Source organism: Malania oleifera, chromosome 7 (assembly GCF_029873635.1).
Source record: "Malania oleifera isolate guangnan ecotype guangnan chromosome 7, ASM2987363v1, whole genome shotgun sequence".
NCBI classification, from domain to species: domain Eukaryota; kingdom Viridiplantae; phylum Streptophyta; class Magnoliopsida; order Santalales; family Ximeniaceae; genus Malania; species Malania oleifera.
The window spans coordinates 34,480,940-34,495,759 of record NC_080423.1 but is presented as its reverse complement, the minus strand read 5'-3'; the positions used below and the strand labels follow the sequence as shown (position 1 = coordinate 34,495,759).

Sequence of the window (14,820 nt, the reverse complement as noted above, 5' to 3'; positions counted from 1 at the left end):
TCACAAAAAGAGTTGCAGGAATAAAAACCCGAGGGACCCAATGACCAAGAACAGCTATCGACTCCCAATGAGACTCGAAAATTATTCAACAAGACTAACAAAGAGGATAGCTCCTCCATCTCCCTGTCATTCAAGGGTCTCCTAAAGTGAAAATCCCAAGAAGGTAAAGGACCACCCGGCTCCACAATGAATGAGCGAAATTGGAAAAGAAAAGAGGTCGACAAAATAACATTCCCCATCCCTAGATCTTTCAAAAGTGAATACTGCAACCCTTACCCTATAGAAATTTTGTGTGGGGAATAAAGAGGAATGAATCTGAGAGATGGCTTTCCACGAACTTTCCAAAGAACATCTAAAACCCGAATTGGTATCCCACCCATTCCCATCAAGTCCAAATTTACATTTATAACTTTATGCCACAGAGAAGAGACCTCTAAAGGGAACCACCAAAGCCATTTGGCCAAGAGAACCGTGTTTTTAGACACCAAATTACCAAGACCCAAGCCGCCCTCCCATTTAGTCCTTTAGACCACCTCCCAACTCACAAATGATCCCTAACACCCCCCCACCCCTGACCAAAGGAAATCTCTCACGATTTTTTCGATCCTATTAGCCACCGTCGCAGGAATTTTGAAAATAGACAGAAAATACAGAAAAAGAACACCCTTCCAACCATATATTCACTTAGACACTATCTCAACAATAGGGTCCCAAAACTAGCAAATCTAGGATTACAACCCCCCCCCCCCCCCCCCCCCCCCCCCCCGGGACAAAAAATAGATGTCCTAAATAAGATAACGGCCAATCCAAAGCGACGCAACCTACCTCCAAGGCAACCAGAAGAGAGAAACACTTAGAAACATAAGCAATGAGATACTTGATTTTTAGTAAAGAAAATTTTCATTTGAGTTCCAATTGCCACAAAATTATGTCAATAAAATTTGGAAAAGAGAATTGAAAAAAATAGGTTCACTAGTATTTATAAATGTAATTGCTAAACTACCACTTTAGCTAAAAGCTTAAGCTATTAGGTTGTGGGCAAACAATGTATATCAAGTTTTAACACTCCCCCACACGTGCAGCCTGAAAGCACGTGGAGAGATAAACACACAATAACACCCATTACAGGGAATACATTAGTTTTCTAAACACTACATAGTAAATGCAGGCAACAAGGCTAGAAACCAAGACCTCCGCCGCGTAGCCAGCTCTGATACCATGTTAGAATGGCACTTTACCTAAAAGCTTAGGCTATTAGGTTGTGGGGCAACAATGTATATCAAGCTTTAATAGTAATATTGCCTTCTTTGAAAGAAAACAGCTTATGTTTCTGTTTGTTAATTATGCAGCCAAATGGTAACTTCTTAAAAGTAAAACTTCCAAGTGAAGTCTGACGCATGATAACAATGCTAAGCTGTAACTAGCCGTTTCACTTCAGCAGAGCTTAAAGTATAAAGACTTGCCTGGGCATAGGAACTGAGAAAAAGTTCATCATCTTCACGACAAAATGCCCCAATCGTCCGCACATCTACTAGATTGCCAGATTCCCTGATTTGGAGAATGTGTATCGCTTGATAACGAAGGGATACAATAGCCAATAAATCATCATACAAGAAGACACCCATGCTATGGGCTAAATTAATAAAGTCATTGCAGAACACCTTCTCATCAAGTATTACCCCATCTTCCAATCTAGTTATACAAAATAATACAAGCAGGTCAGATGAAACTTGCTGACCATAAAAAATAAAGTCAAAATTCAAAACGAAAAATGCAAATAATTGTCAAACCGGTGGCAATACAGACTTCAAAAGGTAGAAAGTCATCCTCTCTATCAATGGGAGTCCCTGAATAGCTCCTCCAGTTGCAGGTGCATCAGGAATTTGTGCAGTTGAAGTTGCAAACAGTCCAAATTGATTACTCTCCATGTACAGGAAGAAGTCTTTGCAAATAAGCTCATTGCTGGAAGCAAGTGATACACAATATAGTTGGGTGAAGAAGCTGTCAAACCTCTTTGCTTTTGCGGGAAGATCATGATTATCACAATCTTCTTCTTTGCATGAAAATGATAGCCATTTTGGTCTATAGACAATCACATCTTGATGATTTCGGCTGAAACTTATTAGGTACTGACCATCATCAGTAAACTTGCGAAATGAATGGTCCGGACACTCAACTTCATATATGGTATAACTTGGAACTAGATTCTCGTAAAAACGCCTAGCATAATGGATCTGCATAGATTCAATTATGTTATTGCTCACGTTTGGCAGCATAACAGGATACAAGCCTATGAATTTTCTTCAAAATAATGTTTCCCTACAAACCGAGAGGAGGGAATGAGAAAGCTACAGACAAAGAAACTCAAATTTGACACAGGACACGTTATTAATACCTAAAAAATGAGAAGATACCTTCTAATTACTGGTGAAGCTTATAGAACTTGAGATTCTTCAGGAAATAAAGTTGATTCTTTTATGAATCATGGAAAAATTATAGGTCTGCTTCAATTTTAGACAAGCTGTGACCTTCACTATTTTAAAGGGCAATGGTCAAAAAGGGCAGCAGTATGCCTCCCTCCACCCCAAAAAAAAAAACATTGCCACCACCATGTGTGTGCGCATGTGCATGCACTGGCCTTTGAGTTATGTACTGCCAAGTGTGTTCCTTTTATTCCTCCAGGTATCTCATCTGTGTCTGGAAGGTAAAAAGAGTGCAGTCCATATGCGAAGAACGCATTAGTTTTGTCAAAAAACTTAGAAAATAAAATGACATCAAAGTTTAGGCACACCTTCCTACTTATCAGATAGTGGTTTTTCTGGCTTACTTTGGGCTTTAGCTTGTTGGAGTATTTTTGGGGTGTTCCCTCGACTCATATAGCAAAGAGATCAAATACAGATCTTCTATAATTGTTCCTTTCTTTATATTTTTGGGCGAGCATCTTGTCCTTAGCTTTTGTATCTTTCCTTCCTAACAAATTCCTTTTTCTTCTCAAAAAAAATTGTAAATTTATTTATTTGTGTCAGATACTATATCAATATTCAAGTTATATGCATGTGTGTTTGTTTGATAATAACAAACAGGTGGGGACGTGTGTGCGAAAATATCTAGGTTAGCAGATATTGGGTTTACACTTGGCAGTTGCTCCATTGTGTGGTTGCTGATATCACTAATTTGTCCATAGTTTTATGGCCGTATTTCAGCAATCTATGACAACATGAAATCAAAGACAGCAATGGTTCTTGTATTATTTCGATTGTATGTTGCATAAAAGGCATCAATCAAGCAATGGACAAACCTAACTGCTATTGGCAGTTGTACGTGTATGATTCTATCAGTTTCAGTTACAAAGTTGACCAAAAGACCAGCTTACCAAAATGTACAAGCACGCTGATCCAGTAAACATGCTCTCCAGTTTTCCAATTCAAAGTAACAGTTTTCTAGTTTCACTCGTAAATACATCACCTGTCTTTACCTATGCAGAAATAAATTAAAGGATCTTCTATGTCCATGACTCCATGTTTGATACATAGGACTTCGGGAAACCATGGTGACAAGTTGGATCTGAATTAATTTTATGGGTCTGTGCAGTATTCTGCAATTCCCAGCAAATACGGCTTAAGGTAATGTTTTCAGATAGTAAAAGAAGATTCACTAAGAAGGAAGGGAAAGAACTATAACCAAGAGAGGACAAGAAATTATCAAAAAAAAACACATAACTAAAACAAACAGCAAAATATATATATAATAACAGAAGCTAATTAAGAAGGCCCCCCTTTCAAATGATTTCCATCATAATTAATAAAGAATTACAATCCAACTAATTCATGCTGTCTTTCTTCACCTTACTTTTACCACTATCCAAACAGACTTCAGCTGTTGTGCTTACAAGTCCTTCCGATTATCCTCCCCCATACGAGCAAAAGGATGGGCAGAATATCATCCTTAATCCATCTTCTGCCTGCTTCTCTTTGCCCATTCTATCATTATCAAAAAAAGAAACTGTCTAGACCGTCAAGTGGAGATGGAGGCACCTAACAAATATGACCACCAATAAATAAAAAGGATTCTGACACATACCCAAATTGATTGCAAACGTCAACTAAAAGTCTAAAAGTAAGCCTCCCTCACAAACAAAATGACTACCAAAAGTCACTCTCATCATCACAGATATTGCCACATCTCTTTTTCTCCTTAATTCAATTTATCTCAGTAACCTTCTTAGCTAAATTTTAACCCTATGATAATGCCTCGAAATAAAGCTGCCATCACTCTTTCTTCTAAAAGCAAACTTACCCACACCTCTGAACCATTTTGACTAAAACAAGAATTTCTCATTTCCAATCCCTCCAGCCTCAGTTCCCAAACGAGTATAAAAAAGCAAGGTTATAATGGAGGATCACTTGCTACCTATAGACAACCATATTTTGTTTGAAGATTTGGAAATCAAAGATTTTGTTAAAAAATTAGTAAAAACTGAGATAATTTAGAATTGTAGTTAATTCAGGGTTATTTTGTGTTTTTTAAGTACTCTGGGCTATTAGTTAATTTTCTGTTTTAGTTGGGTTTATTTTGTAATTATTTGTGTCAGTTGTAGTATAGTGTGTCTAAGTAGTGTGACTGTGTATTGCACAAGACAGTTGATTTGAATTGAGAACTCCGTGTCAGTTTCCCCCCCTCTCTTGCACTCTTCCTCTCCTTCTTCCTCTTCTTCTTCATCCTCCTCCTCCTCCTCTTCTCTGTCCTGTTTTGTCCAATTTATCTCCAGTTCTGCTCTTCTCTAATTCTCTGCTGTCTTCCATTCTTCCAGCAGATCAACCTCTCTTCCTCTCCCTTCTGTCTTCTCTTATTCTCTTCTTCTTTCCTCCTCCCCTCTGCTTCTTCCCCTCAATACCCTCTCTGTTTCTACACTGTCCTACATTAATTTGGTACTGTCCTTCTCCTAGATCAACTTAGTATCAGAGCAAACCATCATCACCATGCAGACACTTCAAATCTGCAACTTTCTCCAAAATTACAGTCCTGCCAACAGTTTTTCAAGAACCTCTTTTCTGGAAGATTTTCACAACGCCATAACCCCCCAAAACACAACAGCAGAATATTATCACAACCGCTTTTGAGTTCTTTGTCTAACTTTTCCATTGTTATTTTTTTTAAAAACTTCATGAATACACTTCCCTTGAATGCAGCTGCATTTTTTATGTTGATGAATTTTATTTATTATTCAGAAGATTATTATTCATTTTACCCCGCTGTAAGTAGGGGTGTAATCGGTTCAGTTATGGGCCAGCCAAACCAAAAACCAAACTGAACTGTGCGGTTTTTGAACTTCTCGAACCGAAACCGAAAACCGAACCGGTTGTATTATCCCGCGGAGAACCGAACAATGGCGGTTCGGTTATGGTTCTTTTAGTTTTTAACTGATTTTTTAATTATTTAATTATTTTTCACAATTATCTCGTGAACCAATGGTTCATTTTTAAGAAAAAAAAAAATCCTCCGGTTCATTTTTCAGTTTCTAACCGAAATGAACCTCGACCCATTACAACAATTGGGCCTTTATGGAGGGCGGGCTTTGGGAGCCAAATATGGGCCAGGCGCAATAAAGCAAGCCCTCAGCCCATTAGCAAGCAACTGGGTTGGGAGTTGGAAAGGAAGGGAAGGGGGGAAGGGAGGGGCTTCAAATCTCTACCACATCCAATGTGGGACTCAAAGTGGGGAAGGGGTTAATGCACAGCACAGAGAGAGAAGGTTACCTGTGCATAGGAGGTCGACGGTGATGGCGAGACACCACGATGACAGCGGGCACGTGGCGGCCACAGCTTACAGCACTGATGAGGAGCAGCACGGCAGCGGGTGGAGGTGCGAGACGGCTCTTCTGCTGATCTTCTTTTCTTCTTCTCCCTCTTCCCTTCCCCTTTTTTTTTTTTTTTTCAGATTTTTGTGGATGTTGGGGCTCAAAATTTCTGTGGACATTTGGTTGGAAGAGTGTAGATTTTCAGATCTGTAATTCCTATGTGGATTTGGCTTTGTCTATGTGAATGTTGATGTGCAAAAATGTCCTTGCAATTGTAATGTTTTACCGGGGTTCCATTCTTGTGTTCATGGAGAAAGAGGAGCCTATTAAAATATTTGGGGGGAGGCTGAGAGCATTGAGAGTTTTTACACTCTTGCTGTCCCACATTGAAATTTTGTGAGGGAGGGGAGTCTCTCCGAGTTTATAAAAACAAACTATTTCTCTCTTTTTTCTGTTTCGGATTTCTATTTTGATAATTAAAATTAAATAAAAAGTTAAGAATGTGAAGATGCATTTATTTTATTCAAAATTGCATTTACCAGAAAATTATTAGTCGAAGAATTTATATATATATATATATATATATCAATTTTAGTAAAATATTATATTGTAGGGCAATATTAAAATATATTTTTATAAGATATTTTGGTTTTTCGGTTTTCCAGTTTGGCTTTGGGTTGGAAACCGAAAACCGAAAGATCCAACTGGAACTTATTTCGGCTCGGTTTCGGGTCGGTTTTTGATTTTTTGGTAAATTTTGTACACCCCTAGCTGTAAGTCTTTCAAAGAAACATGCTAAAAGAAACCACTTCCTAACACCCACAATGTCGCAAGATAACCCGCTCTACTCTTAAGCAAATTCTTAGTATTAGCCACACCTTTGAAGATTCTAACATTCCTCTCCAACCAAACACACCATATAATACTTGTTAGGTTACCACTTTACCTCAACGCTTAAGCTATTAGGTTGTGGACCAATAAGGTATATCAAGTTTTTAACACTCCCCCCCCCCCCCCCCCGGGCGCATGTGCAGCCTAGTAGCACATAGAGAAATAACACACACGATAAATTAACACCCATTACAGGGAATACAATAAGTTTTTGAACACCACACAATAAATGCAAGCAACAAGACTAGAACCTAGGACCTCCTGGTATCCAAGATTACCACTTTACCTAAAAACTTAAGCTATTGAGTTGTGGGCCAACAATGTATATCAAGCTTTAATCAAATACCATAACACTGCACTGCTACAAGGCATTCCCGTCATTACCCATTGCCAAACCACCCCCCCCCCCCCCCAAACATAATAGTACAAAAAACCTTCAAGCCTTCAATTTGGAGGGGCAAAACCAGATTTCACCAAAGTTACCAAACAAATTATTCCAAAAGGCCAACATGAAGGGGCAATGAAGAAACAAATATAGCATGTCTCCCAATTCCTCAAACAAAAGGGACAAACATGAGGCAACAGAGCCCTAGTAGTTCTTCTCTTCTAAAGCAAGTAATTGGTGTTGATTTTCTCAAGTATAGCCATCCAAATAAAACCTTTCATTTTTTAGGGAACTTTAGCTTTCCAAATCTATGAGGATAAGACAAAAGGAACCCCATTAGGATCACAAGTCAGATAGGTAAAAAAATTCCCTAGAAGGATCTAAGCTCCAAATACTTGTATCACTCCTCAAATGAACAAAAGAACATGAAAAGAGTCAAGCAAGTTGGTCAAAAGCGCCAACTCATCCATCTCTCACACACATTAAGATCTCTCCCAAAATGGAAATCCCAAAAGTGTCCATCCTCTTGCAAAAGGAGAAAAGCAAAAATTAGGGTATCATGATGATTTGGTAACTGAAGGAGATGAATATATGCAAGAGCTAAAAGTGCCTCCCCCTCCCAAAGGTACTCCCAAAAATGAACTCTCACTCCATTACCCACTTTATACTGGACTTTAGGAAGAAAATGATGATAAATCTAAGACAGAACCTTCCAAGGACTGGAATAAGTAATATTGACTCCCATTTTAGCATCCCACCCATTTTGTAGCAGACCAAATTTACTGTGAATCACCTTATGCTATAGAGACTTAGGTTCTAAAGCAGAACTCCTTAACCATTTCCCCACCAAAGATATGTTTTTTGATACCTAATTAGTTAGACCCAAGCCTCCCTCCCCTTTAGATCTACTCATGGTCTCCCAACCTACAAGATGGTCTTTACCTCACTAACCACCTCTTGTCCACAAAAAATTCCTCATCAATATATCAAGCCTCTATGCCACTCTCACAAGAATTCTAGAAGAGGAAAGACAATACAAAGGGATGGAGGATGGACAAGTGTGGATAAGAGTAATGCAACCCCCTAAAGTGAAGAACGCTCATATCTACTTTTTTAATCTCCTAGCCACTCTCTCAAAAACCGGGTCCTAGAAAGAGTTGGGATTACCTCCTAAAGAGACATTCATATAGGCAATAAGCCAAGTCAAAATGGCATAACCTGCTAGTTAGCAAAGGGATCAATATAATATTTCATATTTCTAATACAATAATATAAACAAATTAAGGAACAAGAAAAACATGAAAGCTGGAGGAAAAAATTAAAAGAAAATCAATTCTAACTTGTAAATGCGACCCCTTAAAGTGAATAAGAGTAATGCAAATCCCTCATCTATATCTCAAGCATCTGTGCCACTCTCATAGGAATTCTAAAAAGGGAAAGATAATACATGGGATGGAGGATGGACAAGTGTGTATAAGAGTAATGCAACCCCCTAAAGTGAAGAACGCCCATTTTTACCTTTTTAATCTCCTAGCCACTTTCAAAAAATGGGTCCCATAAAGAGTTGGGATTTACTCCTAAGGGAACACCCATATAGACAATAAACCAAGTCAAAATAGCACAACCTGCTAGCTCAGCAAAGGGAACGATATATATTTCATATTTCTAATACAATACTATAAACTAATTAAGGAGCAAGCATAACATGAGCTGGAGGAAAAAATTAAAAGAAAATCAATTCTAACTAGTAAATGGGACAAAAAGAAAAGGAAAAGAAAAATCCAACTTGAAGGCAGACCTTAGTCTAGACATGCAACCGAAAAAAAAAAAGCAACAACTTTACATCTCTCAAAATATAAAATGGCAAAATAAAAGAGCAAAATGCTCAATATAACAAAAATCTACAAAAGTAAATATGTATGGAGAACAGATGACGAGTGAAAAAGTACGCTTGTTCCGGGAGCAGGTGTGCAAATCTGACGCTCAAAAATTCTGGTGACAATATTGTTGCTCCTGAACATCTGTACTACTAACAGACGAACTCTGTTTATCACATGCAAATAGAAGTAAGATAATATGTCCCTCCAATAAAACATAATTTCAAGACATTACTCAAAAAATAATAAAGCATCAATCAAACATGAGAACATCAATGAAGAATAAAGATACCAGCATAGTTGTTAGAATAATAAGATTCTCGATTTGAAACATGGTTTAAAATAGTGGCCGCGACCATTATGTAACGCCATTACGTAACAATTTTTTGGGTTCCCGATACTGTTACACACCAAAAAATCAGTGGAAAGAAAAATTATGGCCGGAGGACCACGACCATAACGTAAAGGCCGTTACGTAACTGCTACAAGACTGTTACACCCAAAAAATTACTTTATTTTTTACTTTTCCTTCTCACTTTTGTGTTTCCCCACCTTTCATAAATTATTCTCAATATACTATGTGGTGAGAGGGAGAAAAGATTATAATGAGGATGATAATGATACAAATTTACTATTTTTTAAAATACTCACAAGAGATACAATAATTAACAATTTTAAAATACTAACTAGTTAGGAAAATATTTTATTTCGACAACATTAACAATTTGGTATTTATGTTTTATATTTTTCAACTTCAACCTTCTATTCTTTTCTAGTTATTGTATATTTGTATCATTCATCTAATCATATGTTTAATGTGTCTAATAGTTTAATGGAGTGTATAAATTATTTTTTTTATTAATTAATTTATCACACATAAGAATTTATCATGCATAAGAATAATGAGAAAATATAAATACATGCACAAACACACGTAATTTTTCTATCAACGGTGGTTTAAAACAAACGCAAATTTCATGCCCTTGCCAAACAACTAAGTTGAACTGAAGGATCCAAAATACACCAAAACTCTTTCTAAGAAGGGTTAAAAGCTTAAAACATGCAAAATACATTAATATGCACAAGGTTGCGCATGCTTGAAAAAAATTCACGGTCATTGCACTTGCTTCCCATTACGTAACATCCACTACTCCCGCTTCCCATTACACCCGTTACCATTATGTTACACTTCCTCTACCACGATTTTAACCATGAATCGAATTGTACGATTCATATCGAATAGGCAGTAAATCGATTCAAATCGTGAGGGGAATCGATTTTAAAGCTGAATCGAAGGTGAATTGATCGATTCAGGCAGTGAATCGATGAATTGAATTGAATCACACAATTCGATCGATTCTCGTCTCTCACTGCATGTACATATCCGACTGCTTTAAAGGCCAACAAAAACCCAATTTTGTCTCTATTTTTATTTTTGCAGAATTTTGTTACTTGAGCCCTTTGTGTTGCTTTTGTCCCAAAGGAGAGAAGAACAAGACCTTTGGCCTTCCCTTCAGCACCCCTCTGTTCTCTCTTCACCCATTCCTCTGTGCGCTGCTTCTGCCATTGAGAATGAGCTTTGAAGGACTGCCAGTTGTCTCCTACTCTCCTCTATTTTTCTGTTCTGCCATAGAAGAAAGAGGAGAACCAGAAGAGGGGCTGGCTGCTCTTTCTGCCATTGAAGAACCAGTCGGCAGTCGTGAGTCCTGTGACAGGGGACAAGCCGAGAAGACTCAGTGCCGATAGGTAACTAATAACTTTACTTGTTGCCTTCCTTCCATTTTTTATCCATTTTTATTTATTTTTTATATTTTAATCAGTTTTCTTTATACTTTTAATTTACTTTTTCTTCTTATTTTAGCTGTTAAAGTTTTAAAGGAAGCCTATACATTAAAAAAAAAAAAGACATTTTTTCTTATAAAACACAATAAATTCAAATATTTATTGTTTTTATGACACATTCTCTTAAAATATGTCTTAAAAACCACAAAGTTCAATTTTTTGTTAGTATTTTCTTGTCTTGATTCATGGTCTTATTTTCTTAAAGAATGCATACACTCGTTAAATACTTAAATGTTAAATATATTGCATTTCCATCAATCATTCAACAATTAATAGTTCATTATAATGGACTATTCACTATTGAACTTTGTGATATTTTATAATATTCAATTATTTATTAATCATTATAGTATTATACCTATATCAAGGACTTAAATTTTGATTGGAATGTCAAAATTTCAGACTTCAGGGGTCTTGGAACCAAATTGAGATACAGATTCGTTTTTACATAAATTCGACAAAATTTCGAGATTTTGGTAAATTTCAATCAAAATTTTCAAAATTTTCAGTTGCCCTCCCGAAATTTTCTGCAAAATTATGGGAAAAAAAAGAGAGAAAATTGGCAGAGGAAATCTTAGCGCTGCTATCTGCCTTCATTTTGTTTTCTCCACGTGATTTCTTGCTTCCTTTTGTGCAGTGCAAGTATACAGTGGAGACTGGAGAGATTTAAGTCAAATCTCGGTTCAGTTCTCACTTTTCAGAGGACTAAGTGAGTCATGACCCAAAAAAAAAAATCTTGCAGGGATGCTCTGCAGATGCAAGCCATGTCCAGTACTCCAGCTATTCCACAAATTCATCAAGAGGCTGAAGACCATACCAATAAAAATATCTACGCAATAATGCAAAAAAAAGAGGAAATTTTTTTCTATAAATTAGCTAGCATGCAGAAGTATACATACCTCGAGGTCCTAGAACAAAAAGGCTTCTTCTTCTTCTATCTTCCACCTTCAAACTCCAAAAACAGAAACCTACGGACCTACCCTTCAGCTTCCTCCACAGCTCCACCTTCAAACTCCCAAAAACACCCTAGCCTTCGGCTCCAGTGCTCCACCCCTTTGACTCCTTCCCTCTAGCCTTCAGCTTCACCCTCCACCTCCATCTCCCAAGTCCCAGCCAGCCGCACCTCCTCCCATCTCTGCAATCTCCCTCTCGCAAGGGCAGTGAGCAGAGGACGAGCAGCAGCAGGAATTGCAGGACAGCCAACACGCGAAGCGGCTTCCTGGTTAAGTTACTTAAATTATTCTTTATTTACTTAAAACCTCCCATCCCCCCGTCTATTTATGAGATTGCCCCTTCAGCCCTCCTTTAATTTCAAATTCCTATTAACCTCTCCCATTTATGTTTTACACCCTCAATCCTAGACTACTAGCAAATAGAAAATACTAAATAGTAAGTTTAGTAACTAAAATTAAAGTAATTAACTACTTATTAGCTATTTATAGTATAAATTATTTCATTTGCTTGAATAATTTAATTTCCATAATTTATTAGTAATTATGTAAAATTATCATTCACTTTGTAATTTTAATTTAATATTTTAATATTTTTCTTATTTATTAATTTATCTTGATTTCGCATATAAATAATTTTCTTTTAAAATTGTTAACTAATTTAACACCTAGTCACAACTAAATAAAATTAAAGTAATTTACTACTTATTAGCTTATTACAGTATAAATTATTTCACTTATTTGAATAATTTAGTTTCCATAACTTATTAGTAATTTTGTAAATTATTATTAAGTTTGTAGATTTAATTTAACATTTTAATGTTTGTCTTATTTAATAATTTCACCTTGATTTAGCATCTTAAATAATTTCCTTTTTAAAATTGTTGACTAATGTAGCATTTAATCATTGATTTATTGTAGCCTTGTAGGAAAGTAAAATTACCTGCAAAAATATCTGAAGGAAGAAAATAAGATCCCGCATAGGAACATGGGTACCCAATGCCCAACGTAAAAAATGGATTCGCAAATACTACAAATACAAATGAAGAGTGGTGCAGCAACAAGATTAAAGATGCACTTAGAAAATTATGACCCACAGCATAATATAAAATTTTGTGATAAAGTACCTCCAGAAGTAAGTAGGAAATGAAAATTGTTTTAGAAAGAAAAACAGCTAAAGCAAAGAAAATAGAAAGAATAGAAGAAATAAAAAATGAATTGCGTGGGAATTTGATGCAAAGACAAGAATTTTATGAAGAGGACGATCCTAATGATGTTGCATACCCGTCTCACATGTTGCATGTTTCAAAACAAATGATGCTATGAGAGGTTTGCGTACCATCGAGTATTATATGCTTCAAAACAAACGAAATTGAAAGGAGATCAGTCTTTTAGGTTTGCAAGTAGCCAACAAGCAAGCAATTTTGGGGCTGGTAGCAATGGAGGGTGACCTCCCATGAGGTGATCTCAAAGTGTGAGAGAGTTGGAAACAAAGTCATATATTTCAAAACCCCCTTAGTATTACAAGTCAAATGCAAAAAAAAATAATAATAATAATATTAATAATAATAATAATAATAATATTAATATTAATATTAATTAATTAATTAAAATAAAATAAAATAAAAGCTTGAAAAATTTATTCAAAGGAGTTAGAATAAAAGAAGAAATGAACAAGTTGATTTAAAAGTTTTTTATATATGATAATGTTCCACCTAATAATGCAAAATCACCTCATTTTAAAAACATGGTGTGGGGTTGCCAAGCAACTGGAACAGGAGTCAATCCACCGACACCCTATGAAATTACAACAAAATATCTTGATTAGAGGTAAAAGAAATAGAAGGCCATGCGGAAGAAGTGAAGAAAGAGTGGGCCACGGATTGTTTGATGGATGGACAAGCCCTACAAAATTATCAATCATAAATTTTACGGTTTACTTCAAAAGGATTACAAGGTTTTAAAGTCGGTAGATGTTTCCAATAAAATAAAAGACCATGAATACATATATGGCCTATTAAAACATGTTGTGCAAGAGGTAGGAATGCAACATATTGTCTAAGTGGTGACAGATAATGGCAGTGCATACAAGAAAGCAGGTCTAAAATTAATGAAAAAACTCAACTTGTACTTGACTCCTTACGCTGCCCTTTGCATTGATCTCATTTTTTAGGAGATCGGAAAAAGAGAGGCAATAAGCACAATGGTCTTACAGGGGAGACAGATCACAAATTTTATATATAACCATGGATGGTTGCTTGCTAAAATGAGGGAGCACTATCAAGAGGATGTTGTGCATCTAGGGGCTACACAATTTGCTACAAACTACATAGCCCTTGATAGCCTACACCCAAAAAAAGAAAAAGTAGGCTTAAAATCTCTATTCACATTTGATGAATGGGCCGAGCATTCTCTTAGTCGAACAAAATTGGGTTGAAAAATTGTAAGCATAGTTCTTAACCATCAATTTGGGGATAGAGTGGTAAAAGTTTGTAACATTTATGAGCCTATATATCAAGTATTAAGTCAACATTTAAGTGTGGCCGACATTAGAAGTTGTGTTTGAAGCAATAAGGGTGATAAAAGATGTCATTGAAGTAGGCGCAAGAAGTACAAGATGGGTTCTCAAAGTAATCAATGACCATTAGGAGAGAACCCTTGAACATCCTCTTCACGGGTTGAAGGTGTGCAAACAGCCTCTTGCAAAAATGCAAGGTAAGGCTGCGTACTATAGACCCATTATGGTTCACCCCTTCCCTGGACCCCACATACGCAGGAGCTTTTTGCACTAGACTGCCCTTTTTTCCTAATAAATTTCAATAAATTCAAATATTAAATTACTTATTACATTTTACTTTAATTGATTGACATAATATTTTCTAAATTCAAAATGTCAATACAAAGAAGGTATTGGGCAAAATCCTTATTTGCTTGATGTGGTTCATAAAGTTTTTAACACCCTTGAGCCACATTCCTCTAGCTAAATCAAATTGGAAATGAGGTATGTTTTCAAAATAAAATTGAATAAATAAATCTTAATCCATGCTTAATTATTTAATAACAAAATGTGTTTTTCAG

At 36.2% G+C, this 14,820-nt stretch overlaps 1 protein-coding gene across 3 annotated transcripts in view; it reads right to left on the bottom strand.

Moving 5' to 3' along the window:
- Window positions 1-14,820, bottom strand: part of LOC131160462 (light-mediated development protein DET1) — a 104,171-nt gene that overhangs the window by 74,385 nt on the left and 14,966 nt on the right. Inside the window, exons 2-4 of one of the 3 annotated variants that reach the window (XM_058116166.1) lie at window positions 9,023-9,116; window positions 1,807-2,234; window positions 1,464-1,692 (exon numbers count right to left, since the gene is read on the bottom strand). In XM_058116166.1, coding sequence (XP_057972149.1) covers window positions 1,464-1,692; window positions 1,807-2,234; window positions 9,023-9,094 — 729 coding nt within the window. In that variant the 5' untranslated portion in view covers window positions 9,095-9,116. Of the gene's footprint in view, window positions 1-1,463; window positions 1,693-1,806; window positions 2,235-5,756; window positions 5,891-9,022; window positions 9,117-14,820 lie in introns of those variants that run through there. The other 2 variants (XM_058116168.1, XM_058116167.1) reach the window with 2 other exon arrangements.